The sequence below is a fragment of the Schistocerca gregaria genome, chromosome 2, assembly GCF_023897955.1.
Source record: "Schistocerca gregaria isolate iqSchGreg1 chromosome 2, iqSchGreg1.2, whole genome shotgun sequence".
NCBI classification, from domain to species: Eukaryota; Metazoa; Arthropoda; class Insecta; order Orthoptera; family Acrididae; genus Schistocerca; species Schistocerca gregaria.
In genome coordinates this window covers 184,381,519-184,408,737 of record NC_064921.1, presented here as the reverse complement: position 1 = coordinate 184,408,737, position 27,219 = coordinate 184,381,519, and the positions used below count along the sequence as shown (strand labels likewise).

The following is a 27,219-nucleotide window of genomic DNA, read 5'->3' as shown; positions in this document are numbered from 1 at the left end:
ATGCACTACAATTTCGGTATGTTTATTGCGAAATTGGAAAGCCATCTACTTACTCAGCAACTAAAAAACTGATACTGCCTTAACTCGAATCTGCAGTGCAAAATTAGAGGTATCTCTTAAACCGATTATATAACAGTGTTTGTAATCTCATTAACGGCAGTGCTAATTTTGTGTCTAAACAAATGAAGTAACTGTTTCAACTGTTTTGATCCCTGCTGCCTTTAGATATAAAAATGCAGTTATAAACAGCTAAAACAACACAAAGATGCAAAATCTCTAAAAGTGACCTGCGTAATTACTCACACACATATCACAGATGGAATAGCAAAGCGGGGGAAGGATGGTGGTACGGGAAGTACACTCCGCCAACACAGTGGGAGTAGGAATGCGGCAGTACTTCTGGACCAAAAAGACGTTAAACAGGATTACTGATCCAGCATGCGATCACATTATCATCAGATGAACATCTACGACGACATCAAGTCCCACACTCGTTGTCAGTGACATCAGGACAGTTATCAGTGATGCCATATTTCTTATCAACGACCTCAAAATTATCAGTGATGGCGTTAATCAATAAAATCAATCAGTCAAATACCCAATAAAATGAATTAAGGATCCGTCTATCTCAGTTGTACTTTGCAACACTCCTTCTTCCCCCTTCCTTATTTCCTCGTATCCTGCCACCCTACATCTGTCTCCAGCCAGTCACAGTTTAAAGTATGGGAAATGGAACAGTCATTAAAAAATTCAAGATAGTGGAACCAACCCATCTCTGTTAATTAATATTCAGTATTTTATGTTATAAAAGTGAGCGTACAATGTGCGAGCCATTGAAACTCAGAAATGACTCCCTCTGGGATGAAGGGAGTTATATGGTGTGGTTGCCTTCTGTCCCCACACATGAAGAAGGTTAGCGTTTTTACATGAAGGGCGTGCTTTTGAAGATACAGGGGCTGGGAATTTTCAACCTCTAGAAATTTCTAGAACATTCGAAAAGATTCGAAAACATTCGAAAACATTCCAGAACATTGAGAGTATGCCAGAGCATTCTATAGCGGGTAGCACGCGACCTGGAAGACATTGGTGGGACTGAATTTAATTTTAAAAAGTGTTTTGCTAATAAGTGACAATGTATTCGCTTGTGTATCTGGTGTCCGACCGTTAACCTTAAAATTTTGTGATATATCAAATCTTTATGTGCTCGTGATTGATTTGTGCGTAATATGTTCTGAGTAGACATATTCAGACAGTTCGGTTTGGAGAACTGGTTAATAAGGCATTCTTTAATTTGGAGAATTTGTAATTGCAGTAAGATTATTCAGATAACTTTAAATGACTGTTCTTATAGTTCAGTGTGTTATCAGAAGCTTAAATTATCAGTTAAATGACAGAAAGTGTTTATATGACAGAAAGTGTTCTTCGGCACGTGTGGTCTGACAGTTAATACTGCAAATATTTAGTATGATTATTTTGCACTTCAGTATTTCAACGTGTACTGAATTCTATGAAGCTTTACGAACTGCTAATGTTTCTTTAACAAGCTTATTGATTTGATGATTAGAGGAAACTCAATTAACGATATTACTATGATTGTGAATTCAGAGCATGAGACTTACTTCACGTGAAACGACTAGGATTGTCGACAACACTTAGGCGTTGTTGAAGAACTTACACGCGTACGATACAACTGTGATTTCTGAAGATTACTGTTGCCTTGGAAGTCAGTTAGAATTCATATCGGAGTGGTATTTGAACAAACATTATTTCGATCATCAGCTAAAGTGTTATCTCCGACTGCAGTAATCTGCCGTGGACACTGATATTTACACTATATAGACGAGGTGCAGTTAATGATATCATTTGAAGTGAGTTATTTAAACGCACACTCACTCAAGAAAAGGCGTACCGTTGACTACTCTCATTCCACAAGTCTCTGAAAGAGGACATGGACACCAGAGACTATTTCGTTGTTGGAAGTTTGATGAATGGAGTCTTAGTTGGTTTCACAATATCACCAACTTTTCCCACGAACGTTATTCAGCATTATGCGTCCAAATTACCCTAGCGTCTGTTCTTTGTCAGCGAAAAAGGTGTGCTGTGGGAGAAACGTACTTAAATATGAAAAAAATTTTACTTACATGCTTAGCGCATAGCGCCGGCTGCTTCGCTCGCGTAGACTGCCTGGCATGCAGAAAGCTTTTTAGTTTTATTTAATCGAATTTTTTATGTTGTGCACAAACTGCGATACCTTCTGCACTTTTCAAACTACAACTAATTATGACTATACAAGCATGGTCTTTTCCGAATGTTCTTCTGACCAAAAAGCGATTCTGGTAGCTGGAGTCCAAAGATTTGGTTAATAGTGCTTTGTGCGTTCTTGTGGAGATATTTCCATAGCAACTTCCATCCCAAACAAATATTTATTTATTTGTAAACGGGAAGTGAAATACCAATTTTCATAAATTTAGCTTTAAAATTTTTTTAACGTATGAAATTGTTTTCTTAAAAATTTTCGTCCCATTTTTCGCTTCCTTAGGGATTGAATTTCCAGAAACACTAAAATACGTATTTTTTAAAATTTGTAACCGAGAAGTCAAATACCATCTGCCAGAGGTGTAGCCTTAAAAATTGTTTTATGTTTCTTCAGTAATTCTTTATTTTCAAAACAGCATCCACTAACAATTTTACCCTCTTAGTGGTTTAATTTCCAAAAATATTGAAACACGTATTTTTTATTTTCGGACTGAGAAACGAAATACCAGTTTTCGTAGTTCTAGCTTCAAAATTCCCTTAACACCTACAAATTTCAAGAAAGCCCTCCATCATTTAGTTCGCCGCCTTAGGAGAATAATTTCGGACAACGCCTTGGCGGTTTGGGCTGGGCGATGATGAATCGATAAATCAGTCTGACCCTATTTCACCCCTTTAGGGGTTGAATTTCCAGAAAAAGTGACACACTTATGTTTTATTTCTAACAGAGAATCGAAATAGAAATTTTCATAGATTTGGCTTAAAAATGCTTGCGCAAAGAAGTGTTTTCATAAAGACTTTCATCCCCATAGAGGCTGCAGTTCCAAAAACAGTGTAACACACATTTTTTCTTTTCTATCTCAGAAGCCAAATTAAATTTTCACTAATGTAGCTTTAAAAATGATTTCATAATAAAATCTTTTCACAAAATGTCTGATCGTCCATTTCACCCCCTTAGGGGTTCAATTTCCAAAAACACTAAAACACGTATTATTTTATTTGGAACTGAGAAGTGAGATACCAGTGTCCATGTATGTAGATTTAAAAATGCTTTAGTAGTTCTTTAATAATAGTATATATTTTTAAAAAACGCTTTCACACACTATTTTACCCCCATAGGTTAAACTTACAAAAAATGCTGAAACATGAATTTCTTTATCCTGACCGAGAAACCAAATACCACTTTTCGTAGGTCTAGTTTCAAAATTGCCTTAATAGCGACATTTTTCAGAAAAACACGTCATCCTCCATATCAAGTATAAGATCCACATCTTCTCCAAATTTTAAGTTTCTCTCCTTCGCAGTTTGCCCTGGGAGGTGATTATTCAGTCCATCAGTCAGGTGATTGCCTTTTATATGTAGAGGTTGCGGATTCGTGTGAGTCCTGGTTGTACTACGATTTGCACATGCGGGTCGCGACACACGGTCACAACAGCTTCTATACAGGAAATAAAAGTCCTTGTCCATTAATTAATTCGTCGCACACACTCTGTAGTCGACGTTAGGAGAGGGACGACAGCGCTAGTGGTACCTGTTTCACAATTCGTAATTACTTTAGCGTGAATGATGGTGCGCGAATTCTGCACGTATACTCAAAAAAAAAATGTTCTTTCGCATCTCCCAGTCTGCGTCTCCAAAGCGTTAATTCCTACACCTGCATGGCTTGTAGGATGTCAGGCCACCTGCGGGCTCAGAGTCCAATAACCACCATGCTCACATGTCCTCGGGTAAAGTTTAGGCATTCGAGTTCGAGGCAACATGCTAGTGTCATTCAAAAAGGGAAGAAAAGGAGCCGTTAAATGAAAATCGCTGAAGGGACCGAAATGTTATTGCCTATGCAAGAAGATGGGGTCCCTATAAGAGCGCTGATGTTCCAAACTCGCCGCTAGAGGGCCACGGGTGCACACCTACATGACGACAGAGAGAGGTAGTGCACGCATCGACCGTCGTCTGCTCTCTGTAGCGCCAGAAACAGAGAAATGGAGGCTGCAGAGGAAGATCAAAGGGGTGTAGTGTCTTTCATTGCAGCGGAAAGAGTGCGGGGAACGGAAATTCATAGCAGAATGGCACACGTTTACGGAGAGCACAGAGTATCCATTGAAACTCTGACGATCGATCCGACATCTGGGGCAATGGCTGTCATCGCAACTAGCAGGTCTACAACAATAAGGGCATCCACCTCCGGGTCAATGGCATGCGTAATCCGGTGTTGCGCTCCGGATCGTGCGTCATCGACCAAATAAACCCATCCTTCCATGAATCGGTTATACCAGGCCTGGACCCTTGCAACTGCCATGCACTGCTCTTCGTACACTACTTACCTTTCTTGCTGGAAGATCACCGTAGAAGCTTGAAATATATTATTCATAATGATATAATCTAGGTTTGATATTACGAACGCTATTAAAGTAAGGTCCGGTAGCTCGTGAAATGAAAACGACAGTGAAGACCCGATGAAGCTTTGCAGAGTTGTGTTGGGTAGTGTCTCTAGTACGAATGCTGTCTCTCGCCTAGTATGTGTGCCCGCTGCGATGTTGTGCCTGATTTGATGCAGTCACCCGTAACCTCAGAAATCAAAAGCGGCTGCCATTTAGGACGGAGGTACTGGAAAGTTGGTGAAACGCAACGGCAAATGTCTAAGTCTGAGTGGCGGCTACGTAGAGAAGTAGATGGAAGGTGTAGCACACTGTTGCAAATAAAACATTTTGGATTTTCACAATGATTTCCTTTTCGCGAGCGATCGAACCTTGCTTTCCGATCAGCCCCCGAAGTTGCAGCGAGGAACCCACAGAGCGCAAATAGTACGTTTACGTTGAGTGATCGTGTGCCGACTACCGAGTGCCAGTTGGCAAAAACTGGGTTATACAGGAAATTGATTAGTAAGGAAAAATTGCCAGAATGAGATTTTCACTCTGCAGGGGAGTGTGCGCTGATATGAAACTTCCTGGTAGATTAAAACTGTGTGCCCGAACGAGACTCGAACTCGGGACCTTTGCCTTTCGCGGGCAAGTGCTCTACCAATTGAGCTACCGAAGCACGACTCACGGCCGGTACTCACAGCTTTACTTCTGCCAGTATCCGTCTCCTACCTTCCAAACTTTACAGAAGCTCTTCTACGAACCTTGCAGAACTAGCACTCCTGAAAGAAAGGATATTGCGGTGACATGGCTTAGCCACAGCCTGGGGGATGTTTCCAGAATGAGATTTTCACTCTGCAGCGGATTGTGCGCTGATATGAAACTTCCTGGCAGATATCAGCGCACACTCCGCTGCAGAGTGAAAATCTCATTCTGGAAACATCCCCCAGGCTGTGGCTAAGCCATGTCTCCGCAATATCCTTTCTTTCAGGAGTGCTAGTTCTGCAAGGTTCGCAGAAGAGCTTCTGTAAAGTTTGGAAGCTAGGAGACGGATACTGGCAGAAGTAAAGCTGTGAGTACCGGACGTGAGTCGTGCTTCGGTAGCTCAGTTGGTAGAGCACTTGCCCGCCAAAGGCAAAGGTCCCGAGTTCGAGTCTCGTTCGGGCACACAGTTTTAATCTGCCAGGAAGTTTCATATCAGCGCACACTCCGCTGCAGAGTGAAAATCTCATTCTGGAAACATCCCCCAGGCTGTGGCTAAGCCATGTCTCCGCAATATCCTTTCTTTCAGGAGTGCTAGTTCTGCAAGGTTCGCAGAAGAGCTTCTGTAAAGTTTGGAAGGTAGGAGACGGATACTGGCAGAAGTAAAGCTGTGAGTACCGGACGTGAGTCGTGCTTCGGTAGCTCAGTTGGTAGAGCACTTGCCCGCGAAAGGCAAAGGTCCCGAGTTCGAGTCTCGTTCGGGCACACAGTTTTAATCTGCCAGGAAGTTTCATATCAGCGCACACTCCGCTGCAGAGTGAAAATCTCATTCTGGAAACATCCCCCAGGCCGTGGCTAAGCCATGTCTCCGCAATATCCTTTCTTTCAGGAGTGCTAGTTCTGCAAGGTTCGCAGAAGAGCTTCTGTAAAGTTTGGAAGGTAGGAGACGGATACTGGCAGAAGTAAAGCTGTGAGTACCGCACGTGAGTCGTGCTTCGGTAGCTCAGTTGGTAGAGCACTTGCCCGCGAAAGGCAAAGGTCCCGAGTTCGAGTCTCGGTCGGGCACACAGTTTTAATCTGCCAGGAAGTTTCAAGGAAAAATTGATTTGAAAAAACGTCTGAATGTAAAACCATATAATTGTCTCCAAAGGTAGTTAAATCACGATAGCACGTGTAACGTTAATCCCTTTAAAACAATGGCACATAGAGTTGCAACACGTGAAAAATTCAGACAAAGCAAAAGCATTGACAAAGGTTCGTTGGTAGGGAATGCGATTAAATTAAACATTCCACCATTTTATGAATGAGAAACAGATTCTGTGCCAAGTATCGAAGCCTATTCTCCTCACCAAAGCACAAAGAACAGATCCCCCCCAAGGAAGATACTACTGCTTTCGACGCAAGTTTCAGTGAAGTTCTTTACTTCCAACTTGATGATAAGAACCAGGAAAATATTTACTCGTAAACAACGTTTCTGTGAATGAATTGCAAATTCATGCTATGAATGTGCTCAGACTGCACACCGTCAAAGTACAGAGTGCTTCATATGAACTTTACGTCTATGATCACGTATATTTCAGAAACGCTCATAGGTAGAAAAGCGTGGTTTGCGGCAGTGTTCTCACAGACTTGGATTTTTGCTTGATTTTACTGTTTAACTACTGACGAAAATAGCCGCTCCCCAGCAAATGCCACAGTGTGTAGAATGGTTGTTAGAGACCACATCTGATGGCATGCCAAATCCCAAAGCATTTTCATTTGAGATTCTGAGTCGCACCGACGATGACCCAGGCTATCTTAGAAAGGCGATGTTCACGAACGAAGCTGGCATTTATGTGTCGATGAAGGTAAACAATGTGAGGATCTGGGACTCTGAGAACCCTCACTTTAGTATACAAATTGTGCGCATCATATAAATAAGGAAATGAAATAAATAACAAATCAAGAAATTATATATCATGTACTGTCACACAAAATTAACAAATGATCTGATAAGAAAAATATTCCTGCATAAGCCTACCACGATAACATTAATATAAGGCAATACACAATTCACTAAGCAGCAAATAATACTCATCACCGAAACTTTCTATAGCAAACACGTCTTACCTCTCTACAGGATGGCACCACAATTTATTAAGCTTTACCTTGTATACATATCCCTTGAGACCATGTTCATACTGAAATATCTTACCCTTAGTGGAGGAGACTAACTAGAATAATGAACACATGAATGGCTATTCCCTCTGGATATCAACGCTAGTTATGTTTCACAAGGACGTTGTTTTCTAAATCCGTGTCAATACACCGTTCTCTTCGAGGTAATTCACAATGTTCGAACAAAATATATGTTCTAAATCCCTGCTGCATATTTATGTTAATATGGGCCGGTAATTTAGTGGATTACTCTTTGCACCTCTCTTGAATACTGGTGTGGTGTGACCTCCACAACTGTCCAGTCTATGGGTATGGGTCTTTCGTTCAGTGGGCGGTTGTATATGACTGTTAAGTGGAAATCTACAATCACGTGAAAAGAAGGGCCGATAAATTTCTCAATCATCAAACCGAACATAGCTTAGGGAAACCAATTTATAAAGCTATACAAACTAGATATAAAGTTTGCTTATCTTACCGATTACTAGATGCTATTTTACTCCATAATTTACTGATCTTGTTAAGCATTACATGTATTTGCAATTGCTAATAATGACAACCATCAGCTGTAGAATGAAATGATGACCATGCAAATTTGTGCTGGACCGGGACCAAGTTTCATTGTCGTCATTCAATTCTGCAGCTGATGGTTGTAATTACTCGCAATTGCGAATACATTTAACGTATTCATAACGGCTGCAGTAACCGCAGTGCCTGTTCCTTTGGACATGCATGCATGTCCATAGGGACTTTGCATCGTAATCAGAATAACACAGGCACTGTAATGCCGGATCCTGTTAAGGTTTCTCATCCCTCGTTCTACTTTTTATCTTTAACTGTACTTGGCAAGGCTTATCTTTTATGCTTTCGCTACGACGTTTGCGCTGTACCTACCTTTTCTCCTCCACCTTCTCCTCCTGCCACGACATAAGCTACTCAGTATTATGACATGTAAATGTGCGGTTATAGTGTAATGTTCTCCATTATTTACAATGTTTTAAATTATTGAGGTGAAGATTAAGATATCAGGGGAACCGAAATATTATGGCCACCAGCTTAATACATTACCTTTCCGCCTTCGAAACGAAATAAGTCTGGTGGCTTGCGGAGTATGGATGTAGATGTAGAAGTCACTGATTATGCGTATCCGACAGATTGTTGGTAGGTTTCTGGAGGTATAGATCTATGGAATTAAATATTTACGCACAGGTCACGTAATTGGCGTAAATAACGAGTCTCTGATTTGCGTACTCGGAGATGGCACATGATAGTGATCCAGATAGGTTCCATAGCAATTACATCAAGCGTATTTGGTCGCTGAGACAAACGACTGTAGCGCGGTTCTGGCTCCGAGACGCGGAAAGATAACATCGTCGTCGGGAAAGACATCCAGGTGGCCCGCAGCAGTCAGCGTGTCTTCAATAGGTCGTTTGCAAGAGCAGAAGAGTGCCCCCCGTAGTATAATACTGCTCTCACCGACCTGCGACCGTGGCGGTCTGCACGTTTCGAGCCGCCGTTCACCTCGATAACGGCTTTTGTGGAGATGGCCATCGACATGGTGTACAAAATTGCGATTCGCCCGAAAAACCGACACGTTTCTGTTGACCGACGGTCGAATCCTAATGGTCCCGTGCCCACTGCAATCTTAGCTGACTATGTCGTTGGGTCAACATGATAACATGTAGGGTTAGCCTGCTGCGGAGCTCCATGTTCAAGAAGGTGCGAAGAACGGTTTGCTCTGAGAGACAAGCGCGAGCACCGGCATTGTGATCTTTCGGCAAAGATGTCACAGATTGTCATCTAACCTACAGAGCAGAGAAGCCTTCGAACCGCACGTTCTGTGAAGAGTCGTGGACGTCCTACCATTTAGCTCCTAGTGGTAATTTCACTGTCCCTCTGTATCTTTCCGTAAACGCTCATAACAGTAGCAAGTGAACATTTGACCAGCTTCGGCGGTTTATAAATATTCGTGCTCAGGCTCTGCGTAGGAGTAATCTGCTGTTTGTCAAAGTCGCTTATCTCAATGGATTTACCCATTTACAGCCCGTATCTTCACTAGGGTGTTTCCCCGTCCGTGTCTGCTCCGCGTGCCCGTGACGTCACCAGGCGGCATCCAACGTCGCAGTGGGCAGTGTTTTGGTTTATCAGTGTATTGTTAAACACAATCAAATCTTTACTCTAAAATAATTACTCACCTGGCGCTTGCAGCAAAATAAACTCCATTGAAATTACCTTCTCTTCCAAATGAGCAGTCTCTTGTACCGTCATATCAAATCATCCTCTGTCCTCAGTTACGCATCATGGAATATTTCAAAAGCAGAAAAAAAATCTCTGTGCGGTACATCCACCATTCCACCTCCTCACTCTGCCATGACAGTACACCTTTCCCGTTCTCTGGACGATTCCTTCGCTCACCCGCGCCTTACTCAAAAATAGAACAGCCTCTTTTAACCTAAGAATCTGTATCACTCATGTGTTCGGCTTGCAGTGGTACTCAGAAAAGTGAGCATTCCAAATAAACTGAAATCTACGAAACCAACTGACATTTCTTTGATATACGCATCATTCATAAAAATTTCTCTTAATAGTTTATTCTTTTACTGTTCAAAATGCCTAAATGTATTTGTTTGTTTGTAGAAGCTTTTTGTGGATTAAGTATATCTGATTATGGCTACTAATTGCCGACACCGGTAATGTGGATATTTTTTATACATATAGCCGATCATTGTCGTAATAAATTATTATACAAAGGTCCTATTAGGTTTTTGGGAAACCTTTCCTTTTAGAAAGCGATTTGAGAAATATTAAATTTTTATACGAGGGTTAAAGCAGCTCTATACTTTGGCCTTTTAAAGCCTTCTTCTCTCTGGAGCGAGCCGCGCGGTCTCGGGGGTCTTGTCACGGTCCGCATGGCTGCCCCCGTCGGAGGTTCGAGTCCTCCCTCGGGCAAGGGTGAGTCGTCGTTAGCGTAAGTTGGTTTAAGTTAGATTAAGTAATGTGTAAGCTTAGGAGCCGATGACCTCGGCAGTTTGGTCCCGTAAAACCTTACCATAAATTTCCTATTTTTCTTTGGAGAGAGCTAGAACGTCTACTATTGTTTTTAAATGTACTTTTGTAATATTTAACACAAACACACGATTATTCCAGTGAACACTGATGCGTCTAAGCAGTGTGAATCAGTCGTAGTCACTGACCAAATCTTCAAGATTTGCCAGCCAGACAGTTTACAATATGCAATGCAGAACTGTTTAAGATCCTGAAGGCAGTTGCGTTTATGAAGCATGATAGTGAGCTAGACAATGTACTCACCGTTAGAATGCACTGGGTAATATCCAAGAGCCCTCTTTGTGTCCTGCAGGATCAACAGAAGGCACAATAAAAACATCAAGTAGTTGTAAGTACTGCTAAGTACTGCCTTACGCTTCGTTCACAGTTACTTGTTACATATTGTTCGGACATTACAGTTCATTTATTTTACAAACATGTTTACAAAAATTGGTACTTCAAAAATCTGTCAGCGGCAGGCATGTTAAGTTTCTTACAATTGCAGAATGGCTACGCGGACAGCTCACAGATAAACGCATAATCGTCGCTACAGCCGACGTTCACGATCTCCCCTGTGAACCACACAGCGCCGCACAACTCATCGCTACCGCTGGTGTCTGCTTCTTCGTCCCAGTTGACATACCCGGTGGAATTGAGAGGTTGACCTGCCAGAACACAAAAAATCAGCACTCAGCCATAGATCAAGTTTGACAGTAGTCCTTCAAAAACAAGAAGCTGTGATTCATTTTTATCCGTTGTGTTTCTTTTGCATATTACTAAAAGACTTCAGTGTTCCACCAATGAAAGCAAACATAAAGACTGTGTTTCTTTTGATATCTACAACAAAGTATGCAATGTGGTAGCAGGCAGAATGAAATCTATCCGGTCAGAGGGAACAGGAACACTACTGGGTGAAACATTTACACAACAGCAAGCTGAACAGATACAGGAAGCAAATGTGCTACCCAAACATTCAGTTGTGGATGAATTGCAGATCATCCTACATTCTAGTAATGAGGAGGGGGGCAGGTTGGGTTCTTATTATGCAGAGGTCGCATGCATATAGATATGATGAATCTGTACGAATTTGGTAGGACTGCCGACCGGAGTGACCGAGAGGTTCTAGGCGCTTCAGTCCGGAACCGCGCGACCGCTACGGTCGCAGGTTCGAATCATGCCTCGGCCTAGGATGTGTGTGATGTCCTTAGGTTAGTAAGGTTTAAGTTCTATGGGACTGATGACCTCAGTCCCATAGTGCTCAGAGCCATTTGAACCATTTTTTTGGTAATATTATGGCGTGACTGGGATTTGCGATTAAAAGTGAGACCATATGATCCGAACTGACCACAGACGCGTAGTAACAATAAGCAGCGGACGGGCAGTTTGTTTAAAATCTGGAAAAGCTGCACATATAGTTAGGAATAGTTTTTTATCTCCCTTATTCTGTGTTAAATGCAAAGGCAGGCCTGGGTGAAATGAACATTCACGAGATTAAAGCCACAAGCATCCTACCTACACTATGTGATCAAAAGTATCCGGACACCTGGCTCAAAAAGACTTACAAGTTAGTGGCACCCTCTATCGTTAATGCTGGAATTCAATATGGTGTTGGCCCACACTTAGCCTTAATGACAGCTTCCACTCTCGCAGGCATACGTTCAATCAGGTGCTGGAAGGTTTCTTGGGGAATTGCAGTCCATTCTTCACGGAATGCTGCACTGAGGGGAGGTATCGATGTCGGTCGATGAGGCCTGGCATGAAGTCGGTGTTCCAAAACATCGCAAAGGTGTTCTATAGGATTCAGGTCAGGACTCTGTGCAGGCCAGATCATTACAGGGGTGTTATTGTCGTGTAACCACTCCGCCATAGGCCGTGCAAGACCGCTCCATTAAAAACACGACCACAGCAAAACACCACCACCTCCGAATTTTACTGTTGGCACTAAACCTGCTGGTAGATGAAGCTCACCTGGCACTAACCATACCCACAACCTGCCATCGGATCGCCACATGTGTACCGTGATTCGTCACTCCACACAGCGTTTTTCCTGTTCAATCGACCAATGTCTACTCTCCTTACACCAAGAGAGTCGTCGTTTGGCATTTAGAGGCGTGATGTGTGGCTTTTGAGCAGCCGCTCGACCATATAATCCAAATTTTCTCACCTCCCGCTTAACTGTCATAGTACTTGCAGCGGATCCTGATGCAGTTTGGAATTCCTGTGTGATGGTCTGGATAGATGTCTGCCTATTACACGTTACGACCCTCTTCAACTGTCGGCGGTCTCTGTCAGTCAACAGACGAGGTCGGCCTGTACGCTTTTGTGCTGTATGTGTCCCTCAACGTTTCCACTTCAATATCACTTCGGAAACAGTGGACCTAGGGTAGTTAAGAAGTGTGGAAATCTCGCGTACAGACGTATGACACAAGTGACACCCTGCCCACGTTCGAAGTCCCTGAATTCCGCGGAGCCCCCCTCTCTGCTCTCTCACGATGTCTAATGACTAATGACGTCGCTGATATGGAGCACCTGGCAGTAGATGGCAGAACAATGCACCTAATATGAAAAAAGTATGTTTTGAGGGTGTCCGGATGCTTTTTATCGCGTAGTGTGTATTCTAAAAAAATGTTCAAGTAGGTCTGGAACCACAATCCAGTCGAAGGCCATTTACTTCAGTGGCCAAAAGAACGTCTCAGGAATGGAGTTCACCAACGCAATCCCAGCAGAAGCTGCCGCAAACGACTGCACACACAAGTTCTCTTACACTGATGGTGTTGCTCTAAAGGTATTTACCTCCTCCATGCAACAAGCAAAGCCCACAGACAAACGTAGTCTTCACATTATTGCCAGTCCATCCAGGCACACAAAGTTAAACGGTTTGTCAGCGACAAAGTGAAGCCATCATATTATTCTGCACTCATATGTGTGGCAAATCTGATATAACTGCGGATGTTATAAACACTGAAATACGTGAGGGAACGAAGATCCCACTCAAACAAAGCACCTTATTTCGCAAAATCCTCCTCTCAACAGAAAAACAGGCTCGATGAAAGTACAAGTTTCTCACTGACATTTTACGGTGGTCGAAGACAGTTGTGGAGGAAATCAGGCTTCTAGCACAGATGAGACCTTGTGTTTGCAAGAAACCTAGTTTAATTACCTAACACCCCTGTGATAAGCTGTTGTAGCCTCCACAGGGAAACGACCAAAGTGAAGAGAGGGCTAAAAGAGGAGAGAAATCTTCTTCGTATGATGTCACGTACCACTCCTCACCCCTCCCTATCAGTATCAGACTACAAGATGTTTTAATTACTATGTTTCTGTAGCACAGAGTTTCATTATGCTCCCTCTATCATTCTCTACATTACAATTGTTGAGAGCAGTTAGCAGAATATCTGTGTCTTGAAAACTGGAACAGAGAATGCACATTTTCGCTACTACAGAATCGTTCCCCGGCATCTATCAGTAGTTACGACATCCAATTCTTGCACACTGTACTCTGTGCGAAATGTCATTGACGTCCAGATCATTAACTATTTATCGATCTGGACATATCTACCAGAAGGAGTCGTCTAAAGGCAGTCGCCACGGTGGTAACCAGTAATGCAAACTGGATACTGTCCAGCTAGGTGGCGGTACTTCAACTTAGTGAGGCCGTCCAGTGTTGAGTGGATCACGTGATTAGCTCAATCCACCACGCCTGTTAGTTCAGGAGAGCTAAGGCCTGTTTATTCCTTATGTATCACTACCAGAATGAGGTGTGCACCGCTTCAGAGGTTCAAGTGCCGACCACTTATTGAGAACCTCTCAGCTTTAGGTTCATGACATAAAATATCGCTGCACTTCAAAAGAGAACGGAAAGAGATTGTGCCAAGCAATACTGAACTCCAATCATCGTTCCACTAAATTGTAGAAAGTATGGGAGATAATCACGAAGATTTCGGAGAAAAAGTGAAAGATGCGCTATTGCTGTTTTAATGAGGAATGATGTTCTCCAGAACAACAAAGGAGACATGGGTCAGACTATGGACGGACATTCTGCTCCTACAGGACGATTTAGGTGCCCCTGCATATGGGTCTTCTGCAACCTATAGTGCCTTCAGAAACCATGTGGGAGATTTTCACATTCTCTCACTCGCTATACGTAAACCACTAGTCCTACAGAAAAAATGTGAACATTCTTGAGCCAAATTTAGTGCAGTTAAATTTTTTACTGGGATACGTTGTAGCCGGAGGCCATGGTCTTCGAGATATTCCTGAAAAACGCGTTTGAAGTTGACTTTTGTAAGTTCCTCTTGAATAATTCGAAAACTATGGCCACTAGCGAAAACGTCTCGTCAGTCAAAATTTAACTATATGAAATTTCCTACAAAAAAGTCCATAAATTTTTTTTGTAGGGCGAACAGTTTATGCATAGAGAACAAGAGAATATGAAAATCTGCGCGTGGTATTTGAAGACGTTGCGGACTCCGTAAAATCTATAGGTGACTGAATCACCATTTATATTGACTGCCCGACAGGACCCAACTTTCCGTCGACATCGAGCGATCGCCGAGACGGGCGGTGTTGACTTCTGTGTTACCAGCGGTAGAGATTACAAAAACTCTTTCTCAGTGTGTGAGCTAGAGACACCATTGCGGGTGGCACGTGACAGGACACCAGGTGCGACGTCATTGACTGAATTATGTTGCGGCACATCAGTGGAAACGCTAAGAGAATCTTCAACGAGTTCTTTATTTTAATTTTTTGATCGCAACATTTCACAGACTTTTGTAGGTAAGAAGTTTCAGTTCTGCGTGCTGAAGCCTATGAATATCACACATGAGCAAGCGGAAACATCGCCCCCTGCATGGTATAGACGGAGTGCCTGATCAGACGATGGCTTGTCCGTATCTTGAAATACACACATCTCCTTAGTCGCTATCAATGTTGATTTACGAGGTAGGTAACACTCTACCATTAATAATTTCACTCCTCTGACAACGCCTATTGGCCTACAACAAGCTTCCCTGTGCGTACACTACATAATGGTTAACTTTATCGATCAAAAGAAGAACTGACACTGCTTGTAGGTTTATATCTTCGACCAGTGTCACACATGAGGCATTTGTGGACCTGTTCCAACTTCGTTTCGGTTCTTCCTGTCTCCATGCCATTTTAAATATTTAGTGCTTAATGTCATATTAGATTGCTTTATAGTATTGAATGGTGTCTCTCAAGGCTGAGTTTTAAGACTGATTATTTTTTTCATAGCTTTAATGATACTGCGTCCACTGTCGGCAACTCTTGTGCAGTGCACCTTATTCATCACGATGGCTGGTCACAGAAGCACTTACGAGAAACCCCAATCCCAGCGTCTGAGGTGGATGTAGCGCGCCATCATTTTCACCTGTAGACCACTCCTTTACTAGCTCCCCCACGGTGCAACTTTTTAATAACCATTTCCAAGGTAGGAGCGTCTTTGAGGTATTTAGATATTTGTGTGACAAATGTTAATGTTTTACATCAAGGTTAGAGCAGCACCACATTGGATAGTTAGTTATATTTACACTACTGGCCATTAAAACTGCTACACCAAGAAGAAATGCAGATGATAAACGGATATTCATTTGACAAATATATTATACTAGAACTGACATGTGATTACATTTTCACGCAATTTGGGTGCATAGATCCTGAGAAATCAGTACCCAGAACAGCCACCTCTGGCCGTAATAACGGCCGTGATACGCCTGGGCATTGAGTCAAACAGAGCTTGGATGGCATGTACAGGTACAGCTGCCCATGCAGCTTCAGCACGATACCACAATTCATCAAGAGTAGTCACTGGCGTATTATGACGAGCCAGTTGCTCGGCCACTATTGACCAGACGTATTCTATTGGTGAGAGATCTGGAGAATGTGCTGGCCAGGGCAGCAGTCGAACATTTTCTGTATCCAGAAAGGCCCGCACAGGACCTGCAACGATAAACCGCAATCACGATAGGCTACAATCCGACCTTTATCAAAGTCGGGGACGTGATGGTAAGCATTCCTCTTCCTTACACGAGGCATCACAACAACGTTTCACCAGGCAAAGGCGGTCAACTGCTGTTTGTGTATGAGAAATCGATTGGAAACTTTCCTCGTGTCAGCACGTTGTAGGTGTCGCCACCGGCGCCAACCTTGTGCGAATGGTCTGAAAAGCCAGTCATTTGCATAGCACAGCATCTTCTTCCTGTCGGTTAAATTTCGCGTCTGTAGCACGTCATCTTCATGGTGTAGCTTTTTTTAATGGCCAGTAGTGTATGTTTGACGACTTTTGAGAAAATGATTCACATGGCTCTGAGCATCTACATCTACATCTACATGACTACTCTGCAATTCACATTTAAGTGCTTGGCAGAGGGTTCATCGAACCACAATCATACTATCTCTCTACTATTCCACTCCCGAACAGCGAGCGGGAAAAACGAACACCTAAACCTTTCTGTTCGAGCTCTGATTTCTCTTATTTTATTTTGATGATCATTCCTTCCTATGTAGGTTGGGCTCAACAAAATATTTTCGCATTCGGAAGAGAAAGTTGGTGACTGAAATTTCGTAAAAAGCTCTCGCCGCGACGAAAAACGTCTATGCTGTAATGACTTCCATCCCAACTCGTGTATCATATCTGCCACACTCTCTCCCCTATAACGCGATAATACAAAACGAGCTGCCCTTCTTTGCACCCTCTCGATGTCCTCCGTCAATCCCACCTGGTAAGGATCCCACACCGCGCAGCAATATTCTAACAGAGGACGAACGAGTGTAGTGTAAGCTGTCTCTTTAGTGGACTTGTTGCATCTTCTAAGTGTCCTGCCAATGAAACGCAACCTTTGGCTCGCCTTCCCGACAATATTATCTATGTGGTCCTTCCAACTGAAGTTGTTCGTAATTTTAACACCCAGGTACTTAGTTGAATTGACAGCCTTGAGAATTGTACTATTTATCGAGTAATCGAATTCCAACGGATTTCTTTTGGAACTCGTGTGGATCATCTCACACTTTTCGTTATTTAGCGTCAACTGCCACCTGACACACCATACAGCAATCTTTTCTAAATCGCTTTGCAGCTGATATTGGTCTTCGGATGACCTTACTAGACGGTAAATTACAGCATCATCTGCGAACAACCTAAGAGAACTGCTCAGATTGTCACCCAGGTCATTTATATAGATCAGGAACAGTAGAGGTCCCAGGACGCTTCCCTGGGGAACACCTGATATCACTTCAGTTTTACTCGATGATTTGCCGTCTATTACTACGAACTGCGACCTTCCTGACAGGAAATCACGAATCCAGTCGCACAACTGAGACGATACCCCATAGCTCCGCAGCTTGATTAGAAGTCGCTTGTGAGGAACGGTGTCAAAAGCTTTCCGGAAATCTAGAAATACGGAATCAACTTGAGATCCCCTGTCGATAGCGGCCATTACTTAGTGCGAATAAAGAGCAAGCTGCGTTGCACAAGAGCGATGTTTTCTGAAGCCATGCTGATTACGTGTCAATAGATCGTTCTCTTCGAGGTGATTCATAATGTTTGAATACAGTATATGCTCCAAAACCCTACTGCAAACCGACGTCAATGATATAGGTCTGTAGTTAAATGGATTACTCCTACTACCCTTCTTGAACACTGGTGCGACCTGCGCAATTTTCCAATCTGTAGGTACAGATATATCGGTGAGCGAGCGGTTGTATATGAGTGCTAAGTAGGGAGCTATAGTATCAGCGTAATCTGAAAGGAAGCTAATCGGTATACAATCTGGACCTGAAGACTTGCCCGTATCAAGCGATTTGAGTTGCTTCGCAACCCCTAAGGTATCTACTTCTAAGAAACTCATGCTAGCAGATGTTTGTGTTTCAAATTCTGGAATATTCCATTCGTCTTCCCTGGTGAAGGAATTTCGGAAAACTGCGTTCAATAACTCCGCTTTAGCGGCACAGTCGTCGATAACAGTACCATCGGCACTGCGCAGCGAAGGTATTGACTGCGTCTTGCCGCTTGTGTACTTTACATACGACCAGAATTTCTTCGGATTTTCTACCAAATTTCGAGACAATGTTTCGTTGTGGAACCTATTAAAGGCATCTCGCATCGAAGTACGTGCCAAATTTCGAGCGTCTGTAAATTTTAGCCCATCTTCAGGATTTCGCGTTCTTCTGAACTTCGCATGCTTTTTCCGTTGCCTCTGCAACAGCGTTCGGACCTTTTTTTGTGTACCACGGGGGATCCGTTCCATCTCTTACCAATTTATGAGGTATGAATATCTCAATTGCTGTTGCTACTATATCTTTGAATTTGAGCCACATCTCGTCTACATTCGCATAGTCAGTTCGGAAGGAATGGAAATTGTCTTTTAGGAAGGCTTCTAGTGGCACTTTATCCGCTTTTTTAAATAAAATTATTTTGCGTTTGTTTCTGATGGATTTGGAAGAAATGGTATTGAGCCTAGCTACAATGACCTTGTGATCACTAATCCCTGTATCAGTCATGATGCTATCTATCAGCTCTGGATTGTTTGTGGCCAAGAGGTCAAGTGTGTTTTTGCAACCATTTACAATTCGCGTGGGTTCGTGGACTAACTGCTCTAAATAATTTTCGGAGAATGCATTTAGGACAATCTCGGAAGACGTTTTCTGCCTACCACCGGTTTTGAACAAGTATTTTTGCCAACATACCGAGGGTAGGTTGAAGTCCCCACCAACTATAACCGTATGAGTGGGGTATTTATTTGTTACGAGACTCAAACTTTCTCTGAACTGTTCCGCAACTGTATCATCGGAGTCTGGGGGTCGGTAGAAGGAGCCAATTATTAACTTAATTCGGCTGTTAAGTATAACCTCCACCCACACCAATTCGCACGGAGTATCTACTTCGACTTCACTACAAGATAAACCACTACTGACAGACACCAACACTCCACCACCAATTCTGCCTAATCTATCTTTCCTGAACACCGTCTGAGACTTCGTAAAAATTTCTGCAGAACTTATTTCAGGCTTTAGCCAGCTTTCTGTTCCTATAACGATATCAGCTTCTGTGCTTTCTATTAGCGCTTGAAGCTCAGGGACTTTTCCAGCGCAACTACAACAGTTTACAACTATGATTCCGACTGTTCCTTGATCCAAGCACGTCCTGTAATTGCCAAGCACCCTTTGACATTGCAGCCCATCCCGCACTTTCCCGAGGCCTTCTAACCTAAAAAACCGCCCAGTCCATGCCGCACAGCCTCCGCTACCCGTGTAGCCGCCAGCTGAGTGTAGTGAACTCCTGACCTATTCAGCGGAACCCGAAACCCCACCACCCTATGGCGCAAGTCAAGGAATCTGCAGCCAATACGGTCGCAAAACCGTCTGAGCCTCTGATTCAGACCCTCCACCCGGCTCTGCACCAAAGGTCCGCAGTCGGTTCTGTCAACGATGCTGCAGATGGTGAGCTCTGCCTTCATCTCGTAAGCAAGACCGGCAGCCTTCACCAAATTAGATAGCCGCTGGAATCCAGAGAGAATTTCCTCACATCCAAAGCGACACACGTCATTAGTGCCGACATGTGCCACCACCTGCAGCTGGCTGCACCCTGTGCTCTTCATGGCATCCGGAAGGACCCTTTCCACATCAGGAATGACTCATCCCGGAATGCACACGGAGTGCACACTGGATTTCTTCCCCTCCTTAGCCGCCATATCCCTAAGGGGCCCCATTACGCGCCTAACATTGGAGCTCCCAACTACCAATAAGCCCACCCTCTGCGATTGCCTGGACCTTGAAGGCTGAGAATGATCCTCTGAAACAGGGCAGGCAGCTGCATCTGGCTCAGCCAGAGACAGTGCCTGAAACCGGTTTGTCAGACGCACCGGGGAGGCTTTCTGATCAGCCTCCGGGGACGCCTTTCGCTGCCTGCCACGCCTTGGAACGACCTCCCAATCAACCACAGGCGAGGGCTCAGCCCCACTGCGGGCAGCAACCGGGGCAACCACAGCGGCAGACCGATCTGGGGACAGACGGTGCGAGGTTGACATCCCCGTGATACCCGAGTCCGGCTCCCCACAGTGGTGCCCATTGGCAACAGCCTCAAGCTGCGCGACCGAAGTCAGCGCCGATTTCAGCTGTGAGCGAAGGGATGCCAAGTCAGCCCTCATCCGAACACAGCAATCGCAGTCCTTGTCCATTCTAATTGATGTTTAACAACAGTTACTGAAACACGAGTCCGTGCCTAGATAACGCAAGCGGAACACACAAAGAATGTATCAACTAACCTGTACAAATGCCTAACGACTGCGCTACAATCTGCTGAATTTACGATTACAGTAACTAAAACTCGAAATTGCACCTCCTATACGAAACTCACACGCAATTTAAATAAGAATCTACGAAATAATCACTAAAGCGCGATGCTACAACTGTCAAATACTATAATACGCCCGAAATATATGAATTAAACAATGCAAGTACCCAAAAACACGCAAAGAAATTAATTAAACTATCTAACAAATAAGTAAGCTAGGGTTATACGACTTGCTGCAGCAGCTGCTTATCCAACGGCGGCAGGGAGCACACTATGGGACTTTACGTCTGAGGACATCACACACATCCATGCCCGAGGCAGGATTCGAACCTGCGATCGTAGCAGTTGCGCGGTTCCAGACTGTAGCGCCTAGAACCTCTCGGCCGCTCCGGCCGGCTTTTGAGAAAGATACACACTACTATCGACATGTTATCTATGGTAGAAGGTTACCTGTCTAGCGAATCAACAGTGAATTCGCATTCTCTTGCAGCGTGCTATATTCTGGGTTCTGCGACACTTACCAAGAACCGTTTCGTAGTAGTTCTCTTCTCTCAGGTAGCGGAATCCAATGAACAATCGACGGTGACGGTTCATGACTTTCTTTATGACCTCTTCTTCTTTCTTTGAGTTGATTATCAGCAGATGGGCGCCTTCTTCTTCGCAGATCTTCTTTGCCTCCGACCACGTCCTCGGTGACTCATGCAATTTATAAGAACCAACTCCATCATATTTTTCGTAATCAGATCGCGTACTCCAATGTGTTGTGATCGTCGTCAATGAGTCATTGTTGTTGTTGACACTAGGATTTAGATTTGGAGTACCTGTAAACAGAGTAACTGCTATAGCGTAAAAACATATTGACACATTTACTCGTTCTATAAACAGTCGAAAGTTCAATTGGTATGATAATTCTGTTTTTATTTTTGAACAATTTCTTCACTTTACTTTCTACAGTAGGTAAGAACGTGTTAAAGGTCTTAGGTCATGGTAACAACAGAAGTGTTTGCCTCCGATCGTTTTGTGTTGGTCCTATATCCTACACTACTTTATCAAAGGTAAATGGACACCTGTTAGTAGACATCGGTACAGAGAGTGTTATTTTGCTTGAACTCTGCTGGAGACAATTTCAATGAGGTGTCTGAATGTCTATGGAGGAATGGTATCCTATTCTTCCTCAGTACCCAAAACCAGGTAAGGTAGTTGATGTTGGACGCTGGAGTCTGGAGCGAAGTCTATGTTGTAACTCACCCCAAAACTACTGAATTGAGTTCAACTCGGGACACTGGGCAGGGCAGTCCACTTCAGGAATGTTGCTGTCCACAAACCACTGCTTTAAGACAGGTGCGTCGTAATGCCAACACAAAAAGTCATCGTCCGAACACTGCCTCTACTGTGCACGGTACACAATACTGTAAAATCTGTTCATGGACTTCCGCAGTAGGCGTTTCTCAAACCCAATAATGGGACCACAATGTAACCACGGAAAACAGCCTAAAATTGTAAGACGACCTCTTTCGTGCTTCACTGCAGGCACTACGCTTTACGGCAGGTAACATTCTCCAGGAATTCACCAACCCGAAAGAGGGCAAAGTGTGATTTCAGCATTGAAAGTCACTCGTTTACAGTCACCCTTGCCCTGTGGTGTAGCTCTCTACACCACCTCAAGCGTCACTTAGCATTGAACCACCTTAAGCGCCACTGTAAAATTCTAAACAATGAAAACTCATATATTATTTGAATTAATCCCCTCACATAACTATTTTTTATTCAATGGCAAGTTACACACGCAAAACAGAGGTATGGCAGTGGTCGCATTCTTGCACGCGTGCTTGTTCACTTATTTAGACGTAACATAGAACAAGAATTCTTTTTAACTCACCCACAGTTTACAGATATATTTTAAAAGACGAATGAATGACACTATAATTATGTGGCCCAAAATAAGAACTAGATAATGTCGCAGATGAAGCGAATATATAGGTAGGCACAATATCTTTGACTTTGGTCTATAAACTGCTTCTAGTCCAAGTGGCACATCGATGCAACTGCTCAGTAGTAAGTTGTGCTGTAATAAGGTAACACGTGTTTGTGTCTCTCGTCACGGAAATGGAACCGCATTATATTGCGCAACGGTATGCCATTTGTTTATACGTTGAATTCGGTGAAAACGCAACGACAAATTACGACAAGCTTCAGATGGCTTTTGGAGAGGAGGTCAAGTTTTTTCTTGGCATAAAAGTTTAGTGAAGGCAGAACGAATGTCAAAGTCAAAAGTGAGATGCATGCTTGTGTGCTTCTTTGATTCCATGGGAAATGTTCATAAAGAGTGGCTGCCTACTGGCCAAACAGTTAACCTATATTACTACACAGAAATTTTAGAAAGACTTCGTAAAAGAGTTCTTGGTGTCCGTGCCAACATTGCTGATAACTGGATTTTGCATCACGATAATGCACTATCCCATACTGCTCTGTCAGTACAGAAATTTTTAACGTCAAAACAAATTTCAGCACTACCACAGCCACGTTATTCACCAGATATAGCTCCGTATGACTTTTTCCTTTTTCCAAGAGTCAAAACGGTGGTCAAGGGATACCATTTTCAAACAACACAAGATGTCCAAAAAGCTGTGACGAGGGTCTTGGAGGATATTACAGAAGATGAGTTCGAGAAATGTTACCATCAGTGACAGAAGCGCTGGAAATCAGAAGGGAACTACTTTGAAGGAGACAACACTAAACTTGACTAAAACGGTAAGCAACTTTAGTTTCACATCAGTCTCATTACTTTATTGTGTGGATGGAAGGAGAGGGTTTTAACGGCGCACGACGGCAAGGTCTTCAGCATCTGCTCAGTAACAGATTGAGATGGGTGTCAAGAAAAGACTCAGAACAATAAGATAAAACAGAACGCAGGACACAGGAAACTAGCTTGCAAAAATATGTGCCTACCCACACCGAAGCGTGGGACGAAGCATGCCGCCATCAGTAAAACGTGGACAACCCAGGAAGAAAGTAGTAGGGAGAGCTAAAACAATGTAGCAGATGGTGGTGGCTGGCTGACCGCAAGGAAAAAGGGAGGAGCCAGTCACTTTGCAATACACTAAAACCTCCAGCCTAAAAGTTTAAGCCAGAGTCCAGACACATTACAAAACTTTAAAACCCTAGACACACACGTCTCATCATTAGCTAAAACACAGGACAGATCCCCATGAACTTGTGCTTCTGCCCTTGCACCACGGGATAAAATGAAGTCTGTTAAAATGTGGCGGACAGAGATGTGCACACCACAAGCATCACAAATCGGGGGATCCTCCCGCCAAAATAGAAGACTATGTGTGAGGGGACAGTGCTCAATCCGAAGACGTGTGAGGGTCACTTCTTCCCCCCTGAGCACCGGCAGGAGATACGCCACGGCCGAGTTGTTGACTTCACCAACCGCAGTTTATTGGCCGTCACTGCCAGCCAATCTTCCTCCCACAACTCCATGCACTTCTTGTGGAGTGCAGAAATGACAGACTCCGAGGGAATAGGACACTGGACCATATCCTGCTCTCTGCAGGCCTCCTTGGCAGCCCGATCGGCCTGATAATTGCCCCATAGGCCTACATGACCAGGCACCCAGCCGTTGGAGCAAGTACAGCTGGTCATATATCAGCTGGACCATCTCTTCAGTTGGGTACAGATTCTGCAATGATTGTATGGAACTAAGAAAATCGGAGCAGAGGAGAAATCTATTGCCCCGAACACGATTCATCCGCTCCAGTGCCTTCAGGATCGCGTGGAGCTCCGCTGCGAAAACGGTAATTCATCAGGGAGGCGAATCCGGGTAACATGATCAGGGAACACTACAGAACTGCCAATGAAATTCTCCTGTTGGGGGCCATCAGTGTAAACGACGGTAAAACCGTGATGCGCATCTAAAATGTTAAAAAACTGAGATTGGAATGTAAAATCTATCTTTCTTAAAATTAGTCAAATCTAAAATAAATCTGGTTTTCCGGAGGAGGCAAGGTGGAAATCTGCTCCAACCGCGACCGAAAACATGAAGACCAGCCATATCCATCGCCGAGCGCCAATCATGGGCGCGAACCCCATTGGGCCGTGTCACTCGTTGCCGGTTATGGAATAGCCGTGCCAGAGGAAGCTGAGCAACTGTGTGGTATGCAGGTGTGTATGGTGTGGACAAAGTTTTATACGCCTAGCGGACCGTAAGTAGCCGCCGCCGCATATGAAGTGGCGGTTCATCAGCCTCTGCACAGAGGCTTCGTATGGGGCTAGTTCTGAATGTCCCAGTGGCCAACCGAAGCCCTCCATGGTGCACGACGTCCAACATCTTTAAGTAAGAAGGCCTCGCAGACCCATACACCGTACACCGTTGCACCTTATATGTATAGCAGCTGTGTGACATACACTCCTGAAAATTGAAATAAGAACACCGTGAATTCATTGTCCCAGGAAGTGGAAACTTTATTGACACATTCCTGGGGTCAGATACATCACATGATCACACTGACAGAACCACAGGCACGTAGACACAGGCAACAGAGCATGCACAATGTCGGCACTAATACAGTGTATATCCACCTTTCGCAGCAATGCAGGCTGCTATTCTCCCATGGAGACGATCGTAGAGATGCTGGATGTAGTCCTGTGGAACGGCTTGCCATGCCATTTCCACCTGGCGCCTCAGTTGGACCAGCCTTCGTGCTGGACGAGCAGACCGCGTGAGACGACGCTTCATCCAGTCCCAAACATGCTCAATGGGGGACAGATCCGGAGATCTTGCTGGCCAGGGTAGTTGACTTACACCTTCTAGAGCACGTTGGATGGCACGGGATACATGCGGACGTGCATTGTCCTGTTGGAACAGCAATTTCCCTTGCCGGTCTAGGAATGGTAGAACGATGGGTTCGATGACGGTTTGGATGTACCGTGCACTATTCAGTGTCCCCTCGACGATCACCAGAGGTGTACGGCCAGTGTAGGAGATCGCTCCCCACACCATGATGCCGGGTGTTGGCCCTGTGTGCCTCGGTCGTATGCAGTCCTGATTGTGGCGCTCACCTGCACGGCCCCAAACACGCATACGACCATCATTGGCACCAAGGCAGAAGCGACTCTCATCGCTGAAGACGACACGTCTCCATTCGTCCCTCCATTCACGCCTGTCGCGACACTACTGGAGGCGGGATGCACGATGTTGGGGCGTGAGCGGAAGACGGCCTAACGGTGTGCGGGACCGTAGCCCAGCTTCATGGAGACGGTTGCGAATGGTCCTCGCCGATACCCCAGGAGCAACAGTCTCCCTAATTTGCTGGGAAGTGGCGGTGCGGTCCCCTACGGCACTGCGTAGGATCCTACGGTCTTGGCGTGCATCCTTGCGTCGTTGCGGTCCGGTCCCAGGTCGACGGGCACGTGCACCTTCCGCCGACCACTGGCGACAACATCGATGTACTGTGGAGACCTCACGCCCCACGTGTTAAGCAATTCGGCGGTACGTCCACCCGGCCTCCCGCGTGCCCACTATACGCCCTCGCTCAAAGTCCGTCAACTGCACATACGTTTCACGTCCACGCTGTCGCGGCATGCTACCAGTGTTAAAGACTGCGATGGATCTCCGTATGCCACGGCAAACTGGCTGACACTGACGGCGGCGGTGCACAAATGCTGCGCAGCTAGCGCCATTCGACGGCCAACACCGGGGTTGCTGGTGTGTCCGCTGTGCCGTGCGTGTGATCATTGCTTGTACAGCCCTCTCGCAGTGTCCGGAGCAAGTATGGTGGGTCTGACACACCGGTGTCAATGTGTTCTTTTTTCCATTTCCTGGAGTGTACATCAAAGATGGTTGGCGTTTCTGTATATGAAAGATGTCTCTTCAGATTTCAAGCCAGTAGCGCTAGTAGCGCCACTGTGAGTATGCAGGTCAGGATTTGCTTTAAATACACGGCGTAATGTTGGTGAGCCTGAGTTACCTTTGAGATTGGACGTGGTGAATTGATGTTAGTCAAGAATACCGTTAAGGTGACAAAGACGTCATTATCAGAATCTCACTGAGTCTGAACGAGGTAGCATAATAGAGCAACGAGAAGCTGGACGTTCCTTCTGTGAAACTGCAAAAAGAGTTGGCAGGAATGTAGCCACTGTACATGACTGCTTGCAGCTGTGGTCACACTAATATATGACCGTAAGAAGACCAGGCTCCGAACGCTCAGGTGGCACTACAGAGATATATCATTGTTTTCGGCTTTGGTGCATCGTACTGCATAGGAAGCACTAATTTGAGCAGCAGATGGCACCACAGTGACAGAGAAAAATGTTAAAAATCTGTTACTTCAAGGACAGGTCCGAGCCCGACGCCCTGCAACGTGCATTCCATTGACCCCATTTGTGGGTTCATTG

At 44.5% G+C, this 27,219-nt stretch overlaps 1 protein-coding gene across 1 annotated transcript in view; it reads right to left on the bottom strand.

Moving 5' to 3' along the window:
• Nucleotides 1–10,855: 10,855 nt before the first annotated feature.
• Nucleotides 10,856–27,219, bottom strand: part of LOC126335616 (hemolymph lipopolysaccharide-binding protein-like) — a 28,426-nt gene continuing 12,062 nt past the window's right edge. The window contains exons 4-5 of the mRNA XM_049999069.1: nucleotides 21,342–21,641; nucleotides 10,856–11,176 (exon numbers count right to left, since the gene is read on the bottom strand). Coding sequence (XP_049855026.1) covers nucleotides 11,022–11,176; nucleotides 21,342–21,641 — 455 coding nt within the window. The 3' untranslated portion in view covers nucleotides 10,856–11,021. The remainder of the gene's footprint in view (nucleotides 11,177–21,341; nucleotides 21,642–27,219) is intronic.